Source organism: Rhinoderma darwinii, chromosome 1, assembly GCF_050947455.1.
Source record: "Rhinoderma darwinii isolate aRhiDar2 chromosome 1, aRhiDar2.hap1, whole genome shotgun sequence".
Lineage (NCBI taxonomy): Eukaryota > Metazoa > Chordata > Amphibia > Anura > Rhinodermatidae > Rhinoderma > Rhinoderma darwinii.
Genome location: NC_134687.1, coordinates 134,819,206 through 134,844,936, shown reverse-complemented (window position 1 = coordinate 134,844,936; position 25,731 = coordinate 134,819,206). Strand labels below are relative to the sequence as shown.

The following is a 25,731-nucleotide window of genomic DNA, read 5'->3' as shown; positions in this document are numbered from 1 at the left end:
CTGACCGAATGTTTTACAATATTTGTGACCTCGTTTCACGTAATGCCCCGTGGTTCATAGTACTGCACGAAAGCCACAGCAGTTTCTTTGTGGTTCGGGTCAGTGAGTGAAAACCTCAAAGGTGTCGGGCCAAAGACGGGTGTTACGCTGCCACAATGTCTAATTGGGATTAATAAAGATCCTTGTTACCTCAGAGTAATATGTTGACTTTGTTTTTTTTTTTCTGCTGCTTATCTTATTCTCCCACGTGGCTACATCTAGCCAATCAAATTCAGACCGTTTACCTAAAGTTTCGGATTCTGCAAAATCCGAACCTTTTGGGTTAGTGGTGCATGAATCGCGGCAAAATGACTGCCCGAGAGTGCCGAGTGTCATTCTACAGATTAGAAAAAGGATCACATGACCTTGGGCGGGCTTTCCCATAATACCTTGCAGGCAGCCTGGTTATCCCTCCATTTTTAGCACAGCCAATCATGAGGGGGTATAGGTGGATGAATCCTATTCACTATAAAAAGCCCAGCCAGGAAATGCTTCCTCTTTATGGGGATATAGGTTAGAGAGAGAGAGAAGACTGCAAACAGAGCTTGAGAATAAACTGCGAGATAACAAACTGCAATATTAATATAATTATAAATAATGATATTAATAATCCTGGAGGTCTGAAACAGACGTCACTCGTTGTTTACATATATATAATTGCTACAAAGTACTAGTAAAATGTCCTTATTCTTAAGCATTAATGTGTAGCTAACGTTCGGCAAACTTCTGACATGTCATAGTGACATGTCAGAAGTTTGGATTGGTGGTGGTCCGAGCACTGACACCCCCACCAATCGCTAAAACGAAGCAGCTGAAGTGCTCGTGTGAACGCTCAGCTGCTTTGTGTCTGTTCAGCTTTTTCCAGAAATAAATGCATCGCTGTACAGACACAATAGAAAGTCTATGAGCCTGTACTCCGATACATCGGTATTCCGGAAAAAGCCGAACAGACACGAAGCGGCTAAAGACTCACACGAGCACTTCAGCTGCTTTCGTTCTAGCGATTGGTGGGGGTCTGTGCTCGGACCCCCACCAATACAAACTTCTGACATGTCACTATGACATGGCAGAAGTTTGTCAAACATTTAGCTACACTTTAAGCCTAGTAAAAAATAACAGCAGCAGTCATACAGTGCGCTTTGAGTAGAGACAGTCTGACTTCTAAATCTTCCTCTTCATAAGCCTTGTGGTCAGAATAACTCTCGCAGACTCTGGTGCCTTAGTGAAAAAAGAAAAAATGTTTTGTAAAAGACCGAGTTGCTGTGGGCTGGGCTGTGCCTGGTCATCCGCCAGTAAGAATGTGGATGGCCGTAGCGCAAGTAGCAGCAGCCAACAGTTGTCCGCCTCTGATAGGCGTATCATCTCGGTCACAGCAGGATGATGTTATCTCTGACACCGTGACTTTGAGCCAGTGTTCAGCGCTTTCCTCCTGCTCCTCCTGCTTTTTTCAAGTACTTTGCGGCCTAATAGAAGTATTTATAGATCTCTCTCTTCGCTAATCCCTAGTGTGATGCCTTCTTTTCTTATAAGACCGTACCCGGGTGCTAAGGAGGACAGTCTTTGGACTGCGATGTGGAGGAGGATCCGGCAGAGGTGAAGGGGATGAGTGAAATGCATTGCTATGGTGGTAGTGGCCCTTGGGGCAAATATAGAGGTGGGAATAAGGGGCCAATGGCATATCACAGTCTGAGAAAAGTGGTGGGATGATGACAGGACCTGAAAGCTGATCAAGGGGATGAGGATCTGTTGGTTATGACATCAGAGAAGGGGTGTGGTGGTGGTGGTGGTGCCGGCAGCGGCAATAAATTGCAGAGCTGACATATGGCCAAAAAATCAAAACCTTTCAGGGGCAGATCTGCTCGGGAGGCGGTGATGCTGCTGTTGGCGTAGGCTAGCTGTCAGATCTAGGGCAAGCTCGGGTGTTGGTCGCAGAAATGTGGCGAGCTTTGCTTCTGATTGCTTTGTGCGGGCGTCTCCCGTTTTGGTTTTGGCAGGTGATGTGGGGAAAAAATTCCCAAAGTGTGCAAGCTCTGCAGGCAGGAAATAAGCTATGGCCGTTCAGGCACAAATGTAGGAACTGCAGCAATCCTTCAGCACAGGAAGCCGCATCACCTGCTTACTTGGCCAGCAATGTGAGCGAGACTGTCCTCATTCTAGTAGCCAAACCTTATTCCTAAGTATTATCATCATCATCATCGTCTACTCCTGCTCCTCCTCCCCCATTCCATCGCCAGTCGTCAATGTCTGGGCGGGTAATAGCAATACGTGCCCAGTAGTCGTTTTGTGTGCCACTTAAAGGGGTTGTCCAGTTTTTTTTTACTTATTTGTAAATAGGAAATCATACAGTTTTTCTATTATACATGTATTAGAAATTCTGCTCACATACATTTATTATAGCGCATGAGGCCCCTGTCACAGTGGAATGGTACAGCGCACAGATTAGGCCTGTGTAATGTATCCACAGGCTAACTTAATATGACTAGACATGGCATCAGTCATGTGACTGTCACGCACACACACTGTGTTGGGGCAACATGGGCTATGTGAATAGGAGTAATGGTGGAATAATGATATGAACAACTACTTCACTGTCTCTAGATGATTTATAAAATAACTGCCTGTCTCTAGTGGCTGCTTCTCACAGACACTGACAGACATGATGAGATGTTGGCAGAGGTAGAAATGCTTTATAACCTCTGCTGCTCAATAACCTATTATATACCTGGACAGTGTTACCTGGATGCTAGTGGTCACATGACTGTCCATTCACTTCTCCTATGGGTGCTTTTTTTTATGGACAAATCTGAGGCTATACTATTTTTTTTTAGACCGACAACTGCATTGATATAAGAAAGGTATGTGAGCAGAATTTTAAGTACATGTATATTAGAAATCTGTATGATTTCCTGTTGTATAAATGAATTAATAGAAAAAATATAAAGTGGACAACCTCTCTAATAAATCCCACTGCTTTTAGGCGAATGATGGTGTACACTCTGCCTCAATGGAGGATCCCTAGCAGTTATTTTTTTCTCAAAGATAGCCGTCCCTGCCTTGTACTCACATGGTGGTAAATGTGGGCTGCTCCTTGGGATTGTCGCTGCGCAGCAGGGGTCACGCCACCACAGACACGTGAAGCAGCAGTTATGACCAGGGACAGTACATGTCTTTCATGGTCCACTGGGTCAATGTTTTGTGTGGCATTGCCGATTATTCACCACCGGCAAGCAGGCCAGGTGCTAGTGACACCCCCATGGTTGTTCAGGTCTGGTTCTGGCACCATGCTCTTCCCCACCCCCTCTACGTCTTTTTTCAGTGGACATCTTCCCGTTTCCAACAGCAGCAGGTCATAGCGTTGCTTCTGCTTCTCCATTTTTTCCTATGTGTAAGCTCGAGCGCTGCTATTATTACACCTTTATGAGTCCGGACAAGAGAAGCCACAGGTCAGTTACTGTTCTACATCGAGCAGCAAAGTTCCTGCTGGATGTCGCCATGCTGATTACAACTGGCCAACAACTAGTCAGCGACAACGGCAGGAACATTGTGGGTGCACTGCATTTGGCGCATGTCATAATGTGGGTGCACTGCATTTGGCGCATGTCATAAATTTGGTAGGGGCATTTTTTTGAAACGCATTGTGGCTTGCAGAAGGTGCTGACCATGACCAGGGGAGTTTCTGCGTATCTCAGCCGTTATGTAGCTAAGAATGTCATCCTGGGCTTGCAGCAACAGAATGGTAGGCCTTTCCACCGCTTAATCTGCAATGTTTCAACTGAAATTCCACCTTGCATTTTTTGCTGGACCCGTCTGTACGAGCAGCATAAAGCGGTCAATGGTTAAATCATACACCAGGCCTCCAAAGCTGGGAGCGTGTGTCATTTTGAGCTCAGGCAGTGGCAGCTCATCAGGGATGCATGTCGACTACTTGGGCCCTTCGAAGAGGCTACCAGAATTGTGAGCAGGGACAAAAGTGGCATCAACTATGTAATCCCCCTGATATTCATATTTGAGCAAACACTCACACTGATATGAGAGGTGGAGGAAGAACAGCATCCACATCCTGCTTGCCACCTTGTGGCTTTTGGGTCCCCAACAGCCATCCTGTCTCTGTTAAGAACCCACATGTCCCGTCGAGGGAGATGATGATGAGGAGCTGTTGGAGGTGGAGGGGTACATGGAGATGTCACATGCACGACTAGGATGAGGCTGACCCTTATTGCAACTGACGACGACGACGGCCATGATTAACCATCACAGTAAGGGCTCATTTACACGAGCGTGTGCGTTTTGCTCACGCAAAAAACGCTGCCTTTTGCCTGCGCAAAAGGCACTTAACGGCTCCGTGTGTCAGCCCCGTATGATGCGCGGCTGCGTGATTTTCGCGCAGCCGCCATCATTATGACACTCCGTTTGACACCCATTGACTTCAAAAAAGTTAAGTTTTTTCCAGCCACACTTATCTCCTCTCCCTGCCAGGCGCTTTGATTAGTGAGGGACGAGCGAGGAAATCCAGCCCGAGGTCTGCATCCCCACCCTTTAGAGTGTCTGGCAGGGAATAAGATCATTGTGAACTGTTAGGAACGGACTGAAACCGTCTGTTGCAGAAATACCCAATACACTGAGACATCGGGTTTAAGGAGCAGGCAGCATGAAGTGTTCCCCACACAGAGTATCTGTATTCAGATTTCCCCGATCAACGGCCAATAGCTGAGGATAGTGGCAGCAGTTCAGGAACAGTTTTACAATGAAAGGAGGCTAAATCGGTTAATAAAGTATTGATATTGCCTGCCCCATACATTTAAAAAAAAAATTAAATGAAAGTTACACTTTTTAATAGAAGAGCACAGATAAAGCCAATACACTGGAATATGTAAGGGGTACTTTAAATAAAAGTGAAAAAAAAGTTAAAGATGCTCTCTCACCACAAGTGCCCTATATTGTACATGATGTGATCGGCGCTGTAATGTAGATTACAGCCGTGTTATTTATTTAGCAAAACGATCATTTTTGACGGAGTTATGACCTATGTTAGCTTTATGCTAATGAGTTTCTCAATGGACAACTGGGCGTGTTTTACTATATGACCAAGTGGGCGTTGTGGAGAGAAGTGTATGACGCTGACCAATCAGCGTCATACACTTCTCCCCATTCATTTACACTGCAGATAACGATATAGCTATATCCCTGTGTGGAGCCACATAAACACACTATAACGCAACTCCTGTGTCATGACAATGAATATACAGTACATTACCTCCAGCCAGGACGTCATGTGTATTCATTCTCCTGACCACTTCTGTAGCGTCTGTGTGTTTATGTGACTGCACATAGCGATATAGCTATATCGCGAACTGCAGTGTAAATGAATGGAGAGAAGTGTATGACGCTGATTGGTCAGCGTCATACACTTCTCTCCACAACGCCCTCTTGGTCATATAGTAAAACACGCCCAGTTGTCCATTGAGAAATTCATTAGCATAAAGCTAATATAGGTCATAACTCAGTCAAAAATGATCGTTTTTCTAAATAAAAAAAACTGCTGTAATCTACATTACAGCACCGATCACATGTACAATATAGGGCACTTATAATGTGGTGACACAGCCTCTTTAAGTACAATTTTAATAAATATCACTTTTTTTTAAATAAGTGAAAAAAAGTTCAAATTTTTCACAAATTATGTAAGCAATAATAAGTAAAAAAATTGTCTTGACTATTAATATTACATTATTTAAACCGCCGAATTAACGCCAAAGGAAAAATTTACAATACAAGCGTTGCTATTTTTAGTCACCTCGCTTCAAGTATGAAGAATAAAAAGTGAACAAAAAGTTGCATGTACCCCAACATACCAATAAAATCTACAGCTCGACTACAAAAATATCAAAAAGTTATGGCAAAACTGTTTTTACTTTTGTCAAATATTTAAAAATATATAGAAATTTGGTATCACCGGTATTGTTTTGACCCGCAGGATAAAGTTAACATATGATTTTTACCGCACAGCGAACACTGTAAAAACCAAACCTGGAATTGCGTTTTTCAATTCCACCTCACAATATATTTTGTTTGTTTTTCAGTACATTATAAGTTACATTTAAAAAAAATACCATTTAAAAACTACAACTCTGCTAACTAAAAAAAAAACACTGACATTTCCAAAATGGGCTATGTAGATAAGAGGCTAAGAATTTATTACATTTTTCCATCCTTTGCTTTGATCAAATTTTTCTTTTGTGCTTCCCTTTTGTAATGGATTATATTTGGTCTTTGCTAGATTACATGAAGAGGAGAAGACTATCAAAGCCCTGTCCTCAAGGAATCCAGATACTATGATCACTGATGGTAATGTGCAGCCATCCTCCCCTTCAGGAGCAGAAGACTTTCCCCCTCTACAGAACACAGGCTGGAGAAATGACGAAAAGACCCTAATCGAAAGCATGTTTGGAGGAAAGCTCCAAACGAATATTTGCTGCCTGAACTGCCGGAGTACTTCACAGAAGATAGAAGCCTTCTCAGACCTTTCTTTAGCATTTTGTCCTTTAGCAGCTGACAAACCTGCACAAAACATGATCTGCTCCCCCACAGAAAAAGATGATGATTGTATAGAAATTGATGTCGCACCTGAAACTGAACCCCAAAGTGTAATTCTTCCTTCAGCTGAAGAAGGCGACCAAGATTCCACCAGGCCGAAATCTGCCGGGAGTGATATTCAGGCCAATAGTTCCTGTGTATTGAACAGCCCTTCATGCGAAAGTATAGTAGAGTGTGCTAATGACGCTTGTAGAAACGGTGAGCGAGGTAAACCGCTGTCTGTAACCGACTTGTTAAACTATTTCTTAGCTCCTGAGATCCTTGATGGTGAAAATCGTTATCATTGTGAAAATTGTGCTTCCCTCCAAAACGCTGAAAAGACTATGGAAATCCTGGAAGAGCCTGAATACCTCATATTAACTTTATTAAGATTTTCATATGATCCAAAATGTCATGTGAGGCGTAAAATTCTGGATAATGTGTCCATTCCACTGGTACTTGAGCTGCCAGTAGAAAGATCTACCTCAGTGGCTTCCTCTGGAGAAGGGAATCGAGATGTTGACATTCCTGATGTTGGCGAAAACTTGGCCAAAAAGCTGAAACCATCTGGCACTGAAGATCTGAGCTGCGCACAACCTATACCTTATGTTTTAAGCTCTATTGTGGTCCATTCTGGCACCTCTTCAGAAAGTGGCCATTATTACTCATATGCCAGGAATGTCACTAGTTCAGCAAGGTGTATCCAACAAGAGAGCACCACCTTGACTTCACATCAAGGTCAGATCGTAGGCAACGAAAATTGCAACTCTGTTGTTGGAAATGACAAAGCGTGCAATGATCTGTCAAAAGAATGGTTTCTGTTTAATGACAGTAGAGTGACTTTTACATCATTTCAGTCAGTTTTAAATATTACAAGTCGTTTTCCAAAGGACACGGCCTATGTGCTGATTTATAAAAAGCACGGCTGTGGTGATCTAGAAAATGTGCAGTCTAATTCTGCACATGGACTCTGGGTAAATGGGGAGCCCCCACTTCAGAAGGAGCTCATGGATGCTATTACAAAGGATAATAAGCTCTATTTACAGGTACGTGCCGATTACTACCTTTGTGGATTACAGTATTTGATAATATTTAATGATTAAGACACTGTAATGCCTCCTAACACACTGTATGCTATAAAGAATGTTTGCAGAGCATATATCACATGAAGAGAAAATCCAGCCATCCAGGATAAGTAGGCTTATGGTCCTTTTACGCATGGCTAATTATTGGGCAAATGAGCGTTTCATATGATCGCTCGTCCCCATACATAACCAATCATAGCTCCTTTTGAAAGGAGCAAACGAGCGCCGATCAACAAGCTGTCTCATTGACCGGGGCTTGTTTTTTTTGCTCCATATCGGGCCGTGTAATAGGACCTTTGCTGAACATGCGATTTTAGAGTTAAGCCATTGTTTTGGCTTGTTTTAAACGGGCTCTGTCACCACATTATAAGTAGCCTATTTTGTACATGATGTGATCGGCGCTGTAATGTAGATTACAGCAGTGTTTTTTTTATTTAGAAAAACGATAATTTTGGACGGAGTTATGACCTAGATTAGCTTTATGCTAATGAGTTTCTCAATGAACAACTGGGTGTGTTTTACTTTTTGACCAAGTGGGCGTTGTACAGAGGAGTGTATGACGCTGACCTATCGGCGTCATACGCTTCTCTCCATTAATTTACTCTGCAGATAGCGATATACATATATCGCTATCTGCAGCCTCATGCACAAACACTAACATTACTGCAGTGTCCTGATAATGAATAGACATTACCTCCAGCCAGGACGTGATGTGTAAGGTGTCATTCACAGCGAGATTGTGCTGTAAATCACAGAGACGCTACAGAAGTGTCAGCATTGTGAATAGACATCACGTCCTGGCTGGAGGTAATGTATATTCACTGTCAGGACACTTGAGTAGCGTTATAGTGTGTTTATGTGGCTGCACATAGTGATATAGCTATATCGCTATGTGCTGTGTAAATGAATGGAGAGAAGTGTATGACGCTGATTAGTCACTGATTGGTCAGCGTCATACACTCCTCTGTACAACGCCCACTTGGGCTATAGTAAAACACAACCAGTTGTCCATTGAGAAAGTCATTAGCATAAAGCTAATATAGGTCATAACTCAGTCAAAAATGATAGTTTTTCTAAATAAAAAACATTGCTGTAATCTACATTACAGCGCCGATCACATCATGTACAATATAGGGCACTTATAATGTGGTGACAGAGCCTCTTGAAGCTGCACTGTTCTCATCTAGTGTAAATATTTTTGTACTCTTTATTGACTACAGTTAGGGGAAGAAGACTACTTTTATGCCAATCCCCTGCTTGGTGGTTGGCATGCAGTGAGTTATGGTCTGTAAATGGAACTGTTGCATTGTGGTTAAGCCTGGGCCATGTCTAAAAAGAGCATCAGAATGCAGACCACTGAAAAATTAGGGTATTTTAAATGAGGGTTATGAACGCAATAAATGAGCCACCAGAAAATAAAATAAAACCTAACCGCTGCCTGTAATCTGCTTAAGGACTATTCTCAGTCCCATGCAGAATTGTCTGACTTCACCAGTATTTCACTGTATGGTCTCTGCTGCAGAAATCTGAACTGCTTTGTGCCCAGGCATTAACCCCTTGAGGACGCAACCTCGTTTTGGCCTTAAAGAGGCTCTGTCACCACATTAGAAGTGCCCTATCTCCTACATAAGGAGATTGGCGCTATAATCTAGGTGACAGCAGTGCTTTTAATTTTTTTTAAAACGATCTATTTTCACCACTTTATTAGCGATTTTAGATTTATGCTAATGAGTTGGTTAATGCCCAAGTGGGCGTGTTTTTACTTTCGACCAACTGGGCGTGGTACAGGGGAGTGTATGACGCTGACCAGTCAGCGTCATGCACTCCTCTCCATAAATTTAGGCAGCGCATAGGGATCCTTTTAGATCACTATGAGCTGTCTTATACTAACACATTAACGATACTGAAGTGTTTAGACAGTGAATAGACATTCCACGGGATGTCTATTCACAACCCCTGCACTTCGTTACTTTGTCTGTGGTAGTTACAGCAGAGGAAGCGTAATCTTGTGAGATTACGCAGTAAATGACCGGTTACAACGAGATCACGCTTCCTCTGCTGTAACTACCACAGACACATTAACGAAGTGCAGAGATTCTGAATAGAGATCCCGTGGAATGTCTATTCACTGTCTAAACACTTCAGTATTGTTAATGTGTTTAGTATAAGACATCACATAGTGATCTAAAAGGATCCCTATGTGCTGAGTAAATGAATGGAGAGGAGTGCATGATGCTGATTGGTCAGCGTCATACACTCCCCTGTACAATGCCCACTTGGTCTAAAGTAAAAACACGCCCACTTGGGTATTAAGATACATTAGCATAAATCTAAAATCGCTAATAAAGTGGTGAAAATAGATCATTTTTTTAAATAAAAAGCATTACTGTCCCCCTACATTATAGCGCCGATCTCTTTATGTAGGAGATAGGCCACTTATAATGTGGTGACAGAGCCTCTAAGGCTCAGATCCCATTTTTTAAATCTGACATATTTCACTTTGTGGTAACTTCGGAATGCTTAAACCTATCCAAGCGATTCTAGGATTGTTGACATTGGGCTTTATGTTAGTGGTCAAATTTGTTCGATATATTCAGTGTTTGTGAAAAATTGCTACATTTTGAGAATTTAGAAAAAAATAGCATTTTTCTGAATTTAAATGCATCTGCTTGTAAAACAGACGGTTATACCACCCAAAATAGTTACTAGTTCAAATTTCCCATATGTCTACTTTAGATTGCATAGTTTTTGAACATTCTTTTCTTTTTCTTGGACGTTACAAGGCTTAAGAAATTGCGGTTTATGTCCTAAGAAAATGTCAAAAGCCTTTTTTTTTTAAGGTACCTGATCAGTTCTGAAGTGGCTTTGAGGGGCCTATGTATTAGAAACCCCAAAAAAACACAATTTTAAATACTAGACCCCTCAAAGTATTCAAAACACCATTTAGAAAGTTTTTTAACCCTTTAGGCATTTCGCAGGAAATAAAGCAAAGTGCAGGTGAAATTTGCAAATTTCAATTTTATAAAAAAAAATTCTGTAACACAGAAGGTTTTACCAGAGAAACACTTCTAAAAATTGCAGAAACTGGACAATACATATTTAGTTATGTCCCACATGTGGCTCTGGTGTACTAAAACAAGCCCCAGAAGCAAAGAAGCACCTAGTGCATTTTGGGGCCTCCTGCTACGCGATAGCGGCTGGCGATGGTGACTATGGCAACCGGACACCAGACAATGGCGTCCGGCTCTGCCATCGACGAAATCAGGACCCACTATGCTTGCTGTCAGTGAGTAGCTGACAGCTCTAATACACTGCACTACGCATGTAGTGCAGTGTATTAGAATAGTGACCAGGGCTTCCTACCCTCATGTCCCCTAGCGGGACAAAGTAATAAAGTTAAAAAAAGATGTGTAAAAATAAGAAAATAAAAGTTATAAAAGTAAAAATCCCCCCTTTTTCCCTTATCTGTCCTTTTATTATTAATAAAAATATATAAACAAACTATACATAATTGGTATCGCCGCGTCCGATGCGGCCTGAACTACAAACTTATTTTGTTATTTATCCCGCACGGTGAACGCCGTAAAAGAAAATAATAAACCGTACCAGAATCACAATTGTTTGGTCACTTCACCTCCCAAAAAATTGAATAAAAAGTCGCATGTACCTAAAAATGGTACTGATCGAAACTGCAGTTCGTTACGCAAAATATAAGTCCTCACACGGCTTTCTTGATGGAAAAATAAAAAAGTTCTGGCTCTAAGAATAAGGTAACACAAAAAGTGAATGATTGTTTACAAAACGTATTTTATTGTGCAAACGCCATAAGACATTAAAAAAACTATAAACCTCTGGTATCGCTGTAATCGTATCGCCCCGCAGAATAAAGTGAGTGTCATTTATAGCGCACGGTGAACGCTTTAAAAAAAAAATTGGTAGAATTGCTGTTTTTTTAGTCACCACGCCACTTAAAAATAGAATAAAAACTGATCAAAAAGTCACATGCACCCCATGAAACCTGCATGAATTCCTCAAGGGGTCTAGTTTCCAAAATGGGGTCACTCTTGGGGGTTTTCCACTCTTTTGGCACCACAAGACCTCTTCAAACCAGACATGGTGCCTAATAAAAAGAGGCCTCAAAATCCACTAGGTGCTCCTTTGCTTCGGAGGCCGGTGCTTCAGTCCATTACCGCACTATGGCCACATGTGGGATATTTCTCAAAACTGCAGAATCTGGGCAATAAGTATTGAGTTGCGTTTCTCTGGTAAAACCTTTTGTGTTATAAAAAAAATTATATAAAGAGGATTTTCTGAAAAAAAAAAAAAGGAAATTTCACCTCTACTTTGCTCTAAATTCCTGTTAAACACCTAAAGGGTTCATAAATTTTCTATATGCTGTTGTGAATACTTTGAGGGGTCTAGTTTCTAAAATGGGGTGTTTGATAGGGGTTTCTAATATATGGGCCCCTCAAAGCAACTTCAGAACTGAACTAGAACCTAAAAAAATAAATATATGAGGCAATACTTCACTTCTTACATTATACTGATAATGAGCCGTGCCCACCCCGAGATGACCCCAGTTTTGACCGTTTGTATAAACGGAGACACCTATTAGACCGTTTCAGTGCCCGGTTTTCCCAAGCATACACTCCCAAGAAGTGTATTTCTATTGATGTGTCCTTGGTACATTTTAAACGGAGTCTTCAATTCCGCGAGTACCTGCCGGGTAAGAGGGCAAGGTATGGCGTGAAGATGTATAAGCTGTGCGAGAGTGCATCAGGGTATACCTACAAATTTAGGATATATAAAGGGAAGGACACCAGTATTCAGCCCCCAGAATGCCCACCCTTACTGGGAGTTAATGCAAAAATTGTGTGGGATCTGTTGCACCCACTGCTGGACCAGGGTTACCACCTCTACCTGGATAATTTTTATACCAGCGTCCCACTCTTCAACTGCCTCGCTTCCAGAAGTCCTGAGAGGCCTCCCTAAGACTCTGCAGGGCAAACAAGAAGGGGTGAGTGCAGGGCACATTCTAGCAGCAACATATTGTGTGTCAAGTACAAGGACAAGAGAGATGTCACACCAGTACCCATGTACCAGTACAGAGACCCCCAAATCTGACTGCATCCTGGGCTACAATAGGTACATGGGAGGGGTGGACTTGTCAGATCAAGTCCTGAAGCCCTACAGCGCCATGCGGTGTGGTATAAGAAGCTGGCTGTACAATGCCATCTGTATGATGTGCACGATGTGTACGTGCTACGTCGATGTACAGGCCAGAGGGGAACTTTCCTGGAATTTCAAGAGGTGGTTATCAAGAACCTAATCTTTAGGGACCAGGGCGGGGGGGGCACCCAGTACTTCTGGAAGCGAGGCCACACGCATCAAACAAGAGCAAAACTTTCCAGGAGAAGTTCCCCAAACTGGCAAGCAGGGAAAAAGTCAAGAGGCTCAAAGTCTGCTATAAGAGGGGGATAAGGGAGGACACAATATATCAATGTGACACGTGTCCCGAAAAACAAGAGCTATGTATGAGAGTGTTTTAAAATTTATCATACATCCCTTGGTTTATAATTTACCCCAATTTTACTTACCCTGATGTACTCCGCACAGCTTATCCCCCCTCGTCTTTCCCCTCTGAGCCCTGCTGTGTGCCCAGGCAGCTAACAGCCATATTGAGGGTATTGCCATACCCGGGAGAACCCACATTACAGTTTATGGGGTGTATGTCTCCGGTCAACATGCTCACTACACCTCTAGATGAATGCCTTAAGGGTGTAGTTTTTAAAACGCGGTCACTTCTTGCGGGTTTCAACTGTACTGGTACCTCAGGGGCTTCTGCATACGTGACTTCGGACCAGAAAATCCCCAGTAGGCCAAATGGTGGTCCTTTCCTTCTGAGCCCTCCCATGGGCCCAAACAGCAGTTTATCATAACAAATGGGGTATTGCTAAACTCAGGACAAATTGCGCAACAGAATGGGGTATTTTATTTCTTGTGAAAATAAGAAATTTTCAGCCAAAACTACATATTATTGGGAAAAATTAATTTCGTTTTAATTCCCAGCCCAATTCAAATAAGTTCTGTGAAAAAGCTATGGGGTCAAAATGGTCACAACACCCATAAATGAATTCCTTGAGGGGTGTAGTTTCCAAAATGGGGTCACTATTCGGGGATTTCTACCGTTTTGGCACCTCAACACCTCTTCAAACCTGGCATCCTGCCTAAAATATATTCTAATAAAAAAGAGGCCTCAAAATGCACTAGGTGCTTCTTTCCTTCTGGGGCTTGTGTTTTAGTCCACGAGAACACTAGAGACACATGTGGAACATTTCTAAAAACTGCAGAATCTGGACAATACATATTTAGTAGTATTTCTCTGGTAAAACCTTCTGTGTAACAAATTTTTTTTAATAAAATTGAAATTCAGCAAGAAAAATGAAATTTGCAAATTTCACCTCTACTTTGCTTTAATTCTTGTGAAATGCCTGAAGGGTTAAACTTTCTAAATGCTGTTTTGAATACTTTGAGGGGTCTAGTTTTTAAAATGGTGTTTATCAGGGTTTCTAATACATAGGCCCCTCAAAGCCACTTCAGAACTGAAGTACCTTTAAAAAAAGGCTTTTGAAATTTTCTTAAAAATTGTTCTAAGTCTTGTAACGTCCAAGAAAAAGAAAAGAATGTTCAAAAACTATGCCAATCTAAAGTAGACATATGGGAAATGTGAACTAGTAACTATTTTGGGTGGTATAACCGTCTGTTTTACAAGCAGATGCATTTAAATTCTGAAAAATGCTATTTTTTTCAAAATTTTCTCAAAATTTTGCAATTTTTCACCAATAAACACTGAATATATCGACCAAATTTTACCACGAACATGAAGCCCAATGTGTCACGAGAAAACAATCTCAGAATCGCTTGGATAGGTTTAAGCATTCCGACGTTATTACCACATAAAGGGAAATATGTCAGATTTGAAAAATGGGCGCTGAGCCTTAAGGTCAAAACTAGGCTGCGTCCTTAAGGGGTTAAAGAGGTGTTGAGGTGCCAAAACAGTAGGAATCTCCCAAAAGTGGCCCCATTTTGGAAACTACACCCCTCAAGGAATTCATTTATAGTTGTTGTTACCATTTTGACCCCCCGTTTTTTCACAGCACCTATTTGAATTGGGCTGTGAAATTAAAAAAATGAAATTTTTTTCTAATAAGATGTAGTTTTGGCTGAATGTCTTAAGGAATAAAATACCCCATTTTGTTGCCCAATTTGTCCAGAGTGCAGCAAAACCCCATTTGTGGTGATAAACTGCCGTTTGGGCCCATGGGAGGGTTCAGAAGGAAAGGACCACCATTTGGCCTACTGGGGATTTTCTGGTGCGAAGTCATGTATGCAGAAGCCCCTGAGGTACCAGTACAGTTGAAACCCTTGAGAAGTGACCCCTGTTTTTAAAAACTACACCCCTTAAGGCATTCATCTAGAGGTGTAGTGAGCATGTTGACCCCACAGGTATTGTGTAAAAGGTAATGCGTAGCAGATGGTTCAGAGTGAGATTTGCAAATTCCTTTACATATATGCCATTTCAGTTTCCGATATATTGTGCCCAGCATGCGCCACCAGAGATATACACCCCATAAATTGTAATGTGGGTTCTCCTGGGTATGGGCACACAGCAGGGCTCAAAAAGGAAAGGTAAGGGTGATCAGCTGTGCGGAGTGCATCAGGGTAAGTAAAACTGGGGTAGATTTAAAATGTATCATACATCCCTTGATTTTTAAACACTTTCATATAGAGCCCTGGTTTTTCGGGACACGTGTCACATTGGTGTGTTGTGTCCTTCCTTATCCCCCTCTTATAGCAGACTCTGCACCTCTTTTGACTTTTTCCCTTCTTGCCAGTTTGTGGAACTTCTACTGGAAAGTGTTGCCCTGGTACGATGTGTGTGGCCTCGCTACCAGAAGTACTGGGTGCTCCCTCTTCTTGGTCCCTAAATATTAGGCTCTTGATAATCACCTCTAGAAATTCCAGGAAAGTTCCCCTCTGGCCTGCACATCGACGTAGCACATACGCATTGTACAATGCCATCTGTATGATGTGCACGGCCAGCTTCTTATACCACACCGCATGGCATTGTAGGCCTTCAGGACTTGATCTGACAAGTCCACCCCTCCCATGTACCTATTGTAGTCCAGGATGCAGTCTGGTTTGAGGGTCTCTGTACTGGTACCTCGTCCTGGTACTGGTGTGGCCATGTATTCTTGTCAATACAAAGACATCTCTCGTCCTTGTACTTGACACACAATATGTTGCTGCTAGAATGTGCCCTGCTCTCACCACTTCTGAGTGTTTGCTCAAGCAGAGTCTTAGGGAGGCCTCTCAGATTTCTTCTAGCAGTGCCGCATGCCGCAGGACTTCTGGATGCGAGGCACTTGAAGTGTGGGACGCTGGTGTAAAAATTATCCAGGTAGAGGTGGTAACCCTGGTCAAGCAGTGGGGGCACAAAATCCCACACAATTTTTGCATTAACTCCCAGTAAGGGGGGGGGGGGGGCATTCTGGGGGCTGAATACTTGTGTCCTTCCCTTCATACATCCTATATTTGTAGGTATACCCTGATGCACTCTCGCACAGCTTATACATCTTCACGCCATACCTTGCCCTCTTACCCGGCAGGTACTGGCGGAATTGAAGCCTCCCTTTAAAATGTACTAAGGACACATCAATAGAAATACACTTCTCGGGGGTGTATGCTTGGGAAAACCGGGCACTGAAATGGTGTAATAGGGGTCTCCGTTTATACAAACGGTCAAAACTGGGGTCATCTCGGGGTGGGCACTGCTCATTACCAGTATAATGTAAGAAGCGAAGTATTGCATCATTTTTATTTTGGTTTTTTAGGTTCCAGTTCAGTTCTGAAGTTGCTTTGAGGGGCTTATATATTAGACACCCCCATCAAACACCCCATTTTAAAAACTAGACCCCTCAAAGTATTCACAACAGTATATAGAAAGTTTATTAACCCTTTAGGTGATTCACAGGAGTTTAAAGCAAAGTAGAGGTGAAATTTACATATCTTTATTTTTTTTGTCAGAAAATCCTTTTTATTCCATTTTTTTCTATAACACAAAAGGTTTTACCAGAGAAACGCAACTCAATATTTATTGCCCAGATTCTGCAGTTTTGAGAAATATCCCACATGTGGCCCTAGTGCGGTAATGGACTGAAGCGCCGGCCTCCGAAGCAAAGGAGCACCTAGTGGATTTTGAGCTCTCCTTTTTATTAGGCACCATGTCCGGTTTGAAGAGGTCTTGTGGTGCCAAAACAGTGGAAACCCCCCAAAAGTGACCCCATTATGGAAACTAGACCCTTTGAGGAATTCATTGTAGTTTTCTTGGGGTGCATGCGGCTTTTTGATCAGTTTTTACTCTATTTTTAAGAGGCGTGGTGACTAAAAAACAGCAATTCTACTATTGGTTTTTTATTCTATTTGTTTTACAGCGTTCACCGTGCGCTATAAATGACATTCACTTTATTCTGCGGGGCGATACGATTACGGCGATACCAGATGTTTATAGTTTTTTTTCTATGTCTTCTGTCGTTTGCACAATAAAATACTTTATGTAAAAAATCATTTACTTTTTGTGTTATCTTATTCTAAGAGCCAGAACTTTCTTTTATTTTTCCATCAAGAAAGCCGTGCGAGGACTTGTTTTTTTGCGTAACGAACTGTAGTTTCAGTACCATTTTTAGGTACATGCCACTTTTTGATTTTTTTGGGAGGTGAAGTGACCAAACAATTGTGATTCTGGTATGGTTTATTATTATTTTTCTTTTATGGCGTTCACCGCGCGGGATAAATAACAAAATAATTTTATAGTTCAGGCCGTTACGGACGCGGCGAAACCAATTATGTATAGTTTATTTTGTTTATTTTTATTAATAATAAAGGACTGATAAGGGAAAAAGGGTGATTTTTACTATTATTACTTTTTTAAATCTTTTATTGTCTTATTTTTACACCTTTTTATTTTGTATTTTTATTTTTTACACTTTTTTTTTACTTTGTCCCACTAGGGGACTTGAGGACAGGAGGCCCTAATCGCAATTCTAATACACTGCACTACATGCGTAGTGCAGTGTATTAGAGCTGTCAGCTACTCACTGACAGCAAGCATAGTGGGTCCTTCCGTAGATGGCGTAGCCGGACGCCATTATTAGGCGTCCGGTTGCCATAGCAACTATGCCATAGCAACTATCGCTGCCCACGATCATGTAGCGGGCCGTCAATTGTGGTTTAACCCCTAAGAAGCCGCGATCGCTATAGAACGCGCGGGGACACGACGATCGGTCCCCGCTGTAGGAGCTGCGGCAACTGCTGTACGAGATAGCAGCTGTCACAGCTCCTGTATGTGTCGGGAAGATGGCCGTTCCTCCCGTGACGTACTATTCCGTCATGGAGCGCAAATGACTGAATAGTAAGTCACTGAGCGCGAAGGGGTTAAATAAAGCAGGAGACTTTCTCTCGTATTCCTTATTCACACGGAGGAGTCCGTTTTGCGCGCGCAAAAAAAGCGGCTGTTTTGCGCGCGCAAAAGGTCCGTGTGTCATCAGCATATAGTGCGCGGCTGCGGGATTTTCGTGCAGCCGGCATCATGATGACACTCTGGTTTTATGTTTACAAACCGAAAAGCACGTGGTGCTTTTCGGTTTTCATTCATTTCTTTTACTACTGTAGCGCCCATCACGCGCGACACCCGGAAGTGCTTCCGTGTGCCGAGCGCGATTCGCACACCCCGATTGACTTAAATGGGTGCGTGCTGCGCGAAACACGGCCAAATATAGGACATGTCATGAGTTTCACGCAGCGCACATACGCTGCGTGATATTAACTGACAATCTGAACGGCCCCATTCATTAACATCGGTCCGTGCCACGCGCATGAAAAATCACGCACTTATTATACGTTCGTGTAAATAAGGGCTTAGGGTATGTTCACTGAGTGTTTTTTGCGCCGTTTTTCGCCCGAGGCCATTGAGCGCCGATAGGCAAAACGCTGCAAAATACGCTTTCTCTGCCTCCCATTGTTGTCAATGGGAGGTCCGAGACATAAACGCCCAAAGATAGGACATGTCGCTTCTTTTTCCCGCGAGACTGTTTTTCCGCCCGCGGGGAAAAAAAACTCCTCCGCCTCCCATTGAAATCAATGGGAGGCATTTTTTTTGGCGCGTTTTCTGACGTGGTTTCTGTGTCAAAAAACTCAGTGTGAACTGACCCTTAAGCAGGAAATACCAGTACGATCTGAAGCACCAACCAGCAGATGAGTGGTCTGCAGCCAGTGGGCCGCCCAAACGCACAGTCTTGTCTTTTGCAGAAACTCACTCAAGCTCCTTTTCACCATTGGCACACTAATTCATGAACTTTTCTGTTCACAACGACAGCTGTGTTTTTAAGAGGGGGGGGGGGGGCTTTAAAAAAAAATGTGTATCGACAATCTGGCTCAGAAGTATTTGGACGTTGATACAATTTTCATAATTTTGCCTTTGTAACAAATCCACTGTGGTTGTGTACAAAGTAATAAGGATGGGATTAAAGGGAATGTGTTGCCAGAAAAACATGTTTTTTTTTTAAAAATTAAACATTTAGTGTGTGGGTGATTAAACATTGTTCAAATTTTTTTTATTTTTTTCACGAGTCAGGGAATAGTCAGGAAATATTATAAATTAATTCTAATTTATTATACTACCCATTTTTGGTCACTAGATGGAGCTATTCCCAAAATTGCAGCATTGCAACAATGGGTTAAAAGCCCTCGCTCTAGTGAGCTCTCAGCATCCCCCCCTCCTTTATCCTGGCTAGTGCCGGGATAAACGAGGGGTTTGAACGGTGTAACCTCCTACGCTGTGTGTCGCCATTTTTTGAGCTAACACACAGTGTAGTAGGTTTACATACAGTAGTAAACACACACAAACACTAACATACATTGAAATCTCTTACCTGCTCCTGCCGCCGCGGCTCCCTCCGGCCCGTCCGCTCCGTTTGCTGCCGCTGGTCCAAGTGCACAAATCCGGAAGCCGCGACCGGAAGTAGTAATATTACTGTCCGGCCGCGACTTCCGGTCCACAGGAAAATGGCGCCGGATGGCGCCAATTTCGAATTGGACTGTGTGGGAGCGGCGCATGCGCAGTTCCCACACAGACGCCGTACACTGAAGTCAATGGGACGGGAGCCGTTCGCAGTCCCTATGGGACTGTGGCTGCCGTATTCCATGTCTGTATGTGTCGTTAATCGACACAGACAGAAATGGAACAAAAAATGGCAGCCCCCATAGGGAAGAAAAAGTGTAAAAATAAGAAAAAGTAAAACACAAACACACAAATGAATATAAACGTTTTTAATAAAGCACTAACATCTTTAACATATAAAAAAATAATTTGTGATGACACTGTTCCTTTAAAGTGCAGACTTTCAGCTTTAATGTAAGGGGTTTAACAAAAATATTGCATTAAATGTTTACGAATTACAGCCGTTTTCTAGCTAGTCTCTCCATTTTCTCACAAGAAATTGGACTAACGAACATTATTATAATTCTAAAGTATATTTTTAGTTTTGATCTAAATTCTTTACCATGAATGACTGCCTGAAGTCTGGAACCTATGAACATCACCAAACGCTGGGTTTCCTCCCTTGAGATGCTTTGCCAGGCCTTTATTGCAGCCGCCTTCAGTTGCTGCTTGTTTTTGGTTCCTTCCTCCTCCGTTTTGTCTTCAGTAAGTGAAAAGCGCGCTCGATCGGGAGACTGACTCGACCATCGAGGAATATTCCAATACTTTAAGAAGCTCCTCTTGGGTTGCTTTCGCAGTATGTTTTGGGTCATTATACATATGTACTGTGAAGCGCCGTCCTATCGGTTTTACAGCGTTTGACAGAATCTGAGTAGAAAGTCTCGCTCTATACGGTTCAGAATTCATCCTGCCACTTCTATCCGCAGTCACATCATCAGTAAACAGATAGCCAGTTCCATTGGCTTAATCCTGCCTCCACCATGTGTGAATGATGATGTGGTATGCTTCAGATCATGAGCCCTTCTTTTCCTTCTCCATACTGTTTTCTTCCCAACATTCTGGTACAAGTTTATCTTGGTTTCATCTCTTAAGAGAATATAGTTCCAGAACTGAGCATCGTCTAGTTTTCTAGCATTTTTATCTGGCCTTTAGGGTGGTCTTACAAGGCCAAGCGCTAATCGATGATCTAGCACGTCGATCAGCACTCATTTAGCTCCGTTTACATGGAGCATCGGTTGAAATGTTTAGGGACAAACCATCATTAATCTGTTAGTTCGTCCTCATACATTTGTATCTTATCTACAGCACGTTGTTTTGGCCGCGCAAAACGCTTGATCAGCCGACGAACTAGCGTTTGCTAGTTCATCGGTGGTTCGCTGCCCTGTGTACACAGGGAAATGATCGGGGACGAGCGCTCGTTCACCCGATCATTGGTCCGTGTAAAAGGGTCTTTTTATACATTCATGAAGGTGTCTCTGATTTGTAGACCTTGTCAAAGTTACGCACGCCTCCTCCAAAGTGTTCTTGACTTGGCTAGATGTAATGAAGGTTTTTTGTGTTTTCAGAGTAAAGTTCTGGGATCATCCACTTTAGTTATCTTCTGTGGTCTTCCAGGCCATTGGGTGTTGCAGAGCTCTCTAGTGTATTGCTTCTTTTTAAGAATGTACCAAGTTATTGACTTGGCAGTCCCTAAACTTTGTGCTGTGTCTGATAGGCTGAAAAATCAAAACAAGCCTTCACTTGCATTGACTCCTCTTTGAAATCAATATTAAGAGTTCCCATGAACAGCTACCAAATGCGAATTCATCACTTGGAATCAATTCTAGGCCATTTACCTCCCTAATTTATCCTGAAATTGCAAGGAAACCGGCCATGAAACTGCTTATCAGTCAATTGTCCAACTACTTTTGAGCTTGTGAAAAATTGCTGTAATTCCTAAAGTTAATTCTAAGGCTGGGTTCACACGTGGCGGAATTTCACTTAAATTCCGCTGCGGACACTCCGCAGCGTTAATCCGCAGCGGAGCCGTTTGTCCATTGACTTACACTTTAATTTAGCAGTGTTCGTTTAGACGAGGCGTAAAATTCCGCTGCGGAGCATAGGCTGCGGAGCGGAATTTGGTGTCCGCAGCATGCTCTGTCTGTTGCGGAGCAGTGGCGGACTCATGGCGGAATTTCTCCATTGACTTCAATGGAGAGTCAAAATTCCGCAATGAAGTCCGCAGATCTTATGTGTGCTGCGGAGCGTATTGGTTTTACTACCATGACATTTCTTCATTCTGGCTGGACCTATGTATTTCTAGGTCTACAGCCAGACTGAGGAAGTCAATGGGGCTCCCGTAATGACGGGAGCGTTGCTAGGAGACGTCTGTAAATAGTCACTGTCCAGGGTGCTGAAAGAGTTAAGCGATCGGCAGTAACGGTTTCTGCACCCGGGACAGTGACTACCGATCTCAATATACATGTATCTGTAAAAAAATATATAAGTTCATACTTACCGAGAACTCCCTGCGTCTGTCTCCAGTCCGGCCTCCCAGGATGACGTTTCAGTCTAAGTGACGGCTGCAGCCAATCGCAGGCCAAGCACAGGCTGCAGCGGTCACATGGACTGGCGCGTCATCCAGGGAGGTCGGGCTGGATGCCGAAAGAGGGACGCGTCACCAAGACAACGGGCGGTAAGTATGAAATTCTTTTACTTTCACTAGGGAAAGTGCTGTCCCTTCTCTCTATCCTGCACTGATAGGGAGAAGGGAAGCACTTTTCCCGCAGTCCGCAGCAGCTAGTCCGCATCAATGTACTGCACATTTTGTGCAGATCCGCAGCAGAATCTGCAACGCAGATTCTGTGCGGCATTGATGCGGACAGTTGCGGAGGAAATCCGCCACGTGTGGTCATGCCCTAAAAACCATTCTGTAGCAGTATAAGGGCTTGTTTTTTTTTGTGGGATTTGTTGTATTTCTCAATGGTGCCATTTTGGGATATATATAATTTATTGCTTGACTTTTATTAACTTTTATTTTATTTTTTTTTTATTTTTTTTTTAAGCAATGGAAAAAAATAGCAATTTCGCCATTCTTTTTTGGGTATTAAAATTACTGTGTAATATAAATAACATAATAACTTTACTCTGCGGATCATTACAATTTCGACAATACCAAATTTATATTGTTTTTTTGTTTTTTTTACTACTTTTGCACAATTAACTCTTTAGTGACCAGCCTATTTTAAACCTTAATGACCAAGCTATATTAAGTTTTTCCATCGTCTCATTCAAAGAGCTATAACTTATTTATGTTTGCATCGACATAGCTGTATAAGGATTTGTTTTTTACAGGACAAATTTGAATTTTTAAAATATTTTTTAATAGCACCATTTTGGGGTACGTATTTATTGATCAACTTTTTTATTAACTTTTTGGGGGGTAATAGAAAAAAAACAGCACTTTTGGCAAATTTTGTTTTTTTTTTGCGTCCTTAATTTACGGAATTTACCGTGTGGTCTAAACAACATAACTTTATTTGGCAGGTCGTTACCAAATTGATATAGTTTTCTTATGTTTTACTACTTTTACACAGTAAAAACCGTTTTTTCAAAATTATTTGTTTTTGTGTCTCCATATTTGAAGAGCCATAACTTTTTTTTTATTATTTTTTTTCCGCCAATGCACTTTTTTTTTTTTTTGTGGGACGACTTGTAGTTTTTATTGGTACCATTTGGAGTACCACATGCGACTTTTTTATCCCTTTTTTTTTTTTTTTTTTTTTTAAGGCAGGCTGAACAGAAAACTGCAATTCTGGCAGTGGTTTTTATTTTGTTTGCCCAACGGGTTACATAACATAATAGCTTTATAGTTGGGGTCGTTACGGACGCGGCGATACCAAATATGTGTACCTTTTTTTTTTTTTTTTTTTTTTTACTTATTTTGTTTCATAATAAAGCATTTTGTAATGGGAAAGTGTGGTTGTTTTTTTTTTTTTTTTTTATTTTGTTTTATTTTTATCTTTTTGAGGCTTAGCTTTTATTAAACTTTTTTTTTTAAATTCTTTCCACTAGGGGACTTAACCATGCGGTCATCCGATCGCTTTTATAATATACTGCAATACTTCTGTATTGCAGTGTATTCTTGCCTGTCAGTGTAAAAGTGGCAGGGACTAATAGCATGCACTAATGACAGATCTCTGGGGACCTTTTATTAGGTCTCCGGCTGCCATGGAAACCATTGGCACCCCACGATCACCTCGCGGGGGGGGGGCGATTGGGTGACAGAGGGAGCCTTCTCCCACTGAAATCATTTAGATTCTGCTGTCGCTATTGTCTGTGGCATCTAAAGGGTTTAACCGTCAGGATCGGAGGTATCTCTGATCCCGGTCATTCGAGCAAGAGCCTGTCTTTAGACGAGCTTATGACACCGCACCGTGGCATAAGTACCCTTAATGGCCGCAATAAAAAAAAACTGTATGGGAGTAAGGGTTTAGACACCGAAAGTCTACACTTTAATCGCATCTCGATTTGCTTTGTTTATCCGTTGGGCTGATGTACAGAGGCGGAATTATGAAAACCTAAACCAAAAAAATAAAGTTTGTGTATTTCAATAGTGTATATATAACAATAATAATTGTATATATGTTTTCATTTCATAACACCTTTTTTTTTTTCTCTTTCTAGGAGCAAGAACTCAATGCACGCGCACGGGCTCTGCAAGCAGCATCTGCCACCTGCTCTTTTCGACCTAATGGTTTTGATGATAATGACCCACCTGGGAGCTGCGGTCCTTCTGGAGGCGGTGGAGAAGGAGGGTTCAGCACCATTGGCAGACTTGTCTTTTGAATAAGACAAAATGTCTATATGTTGTCCAATATGCACTGATGACAATACCATACTGGCCGATGAGACTATGTAGCCCAATCTCTGACTGTGAGACATCACTTTTTACTGAACATAAAAAAAACAATTGAGTTGACGGGCAGCTCCTGTTTATATTTGAATGAATTGTGTACACTTGAATGGATATGCATCAGTATGTTCCTCCTATAAGAAAGAAAAGCTGCCTATATATATACAGTTCTATAAATACAGTATAAGAGCATAGCGATCTGTAAAAGTGGGATATTTTTGTTTTTCCACTACTCATTGTTTTGTGTTATATTTTCCTGAAATAGTGAAAGCTTTATGGTGCATCATATGCCGAAAGCAATAATGCATTTTGATCCAGTTCAGGGTATTTTCCACTAAAATATAATACAGCATCAGAGAGCATATGTATATAATTCTGTGAAATCACTTTTTATGATAATGCATGATCTTCTACAAGGTTTTTTTTTTTTTTGTTTTTTGTTTTTTTTTAAATCTAGAAAACAAAATGCTAACTTTATAGTATTTCTAAGTTGTTGTTTTCAGAATTTTTTAAAATTCTACTTCAGGGAGTACATCTGCTTTGTAAATGAGGGAAAGTTCTGTATGTGCCTTGCAGTACTGTAAATCAAATTGAGATTCCTTTGGATTGTCGCGTGTGATAAGTATTCTATATTGTCAATATTCTGAATTGCGGCTTACAGTTACTTTATTGCTGGAGTAAAACAGTGGTTCCATAAATGTTGTTCTGGTCGATTTTACTGTTATTTCTAGAAAAATGCTTGGTTCTTGGTATCAGGTGCTAATGTATACCTATCACTATTTCAGAAAGGGGGCAATAGGATTAAAGGGAATGTGTTGCCAGCAAAACATGTTGTTTTTTTTAGTTAAACAATTAGTGTGTAGGTGATTAAACATTGTTCTAATTTTTTTATTTTTTTTTCACGAGTCAGAAAATATTATAAATTGGATTCTAATTTATAATATTTTCCGTTGCTGGTCACTAGATGGAGCCATTCCCAAAATTGCAGCATTGCATGTGGTAAAGCAACCACATTGCTTTATGCTGCAAAATTTGGTAAAAATCCCTCACTCTAGTGAGCTCTCAGAATCCCCCCCTCCTTT

At 41.7% G+C, this 25,731-nt stretch overlaps 1 protein-coding gene across 1 annotated transcript in view; it reads left to right on the top strand.

Annotated features, from left to right (window-relative positions):
- The window catches only part of USP38 (ubiquitin specific peptidase 38), a 66,724-nt gene extending 41,377 nt beyond the window's left edge, over positions 1-25,347 (top strand). The window contains exons 10-11 of the mRNA XM_075860407.1: positions 6,317-7,658; positions 24,421-25,347. Coding sequence (XP_075716522.1) covers positions 6,317-7,658; positions 24,421-24,582 — 1,504 coding nt within the window. The 3' untranslated portion in view covers positions 24,583-25,347. The remainder of the gene's footprint in view (positions 1-6,316; positions 7,659-24,420) is intronic.
- Positions 25,348-25,731: the final 384 nt, after the last annotated feature.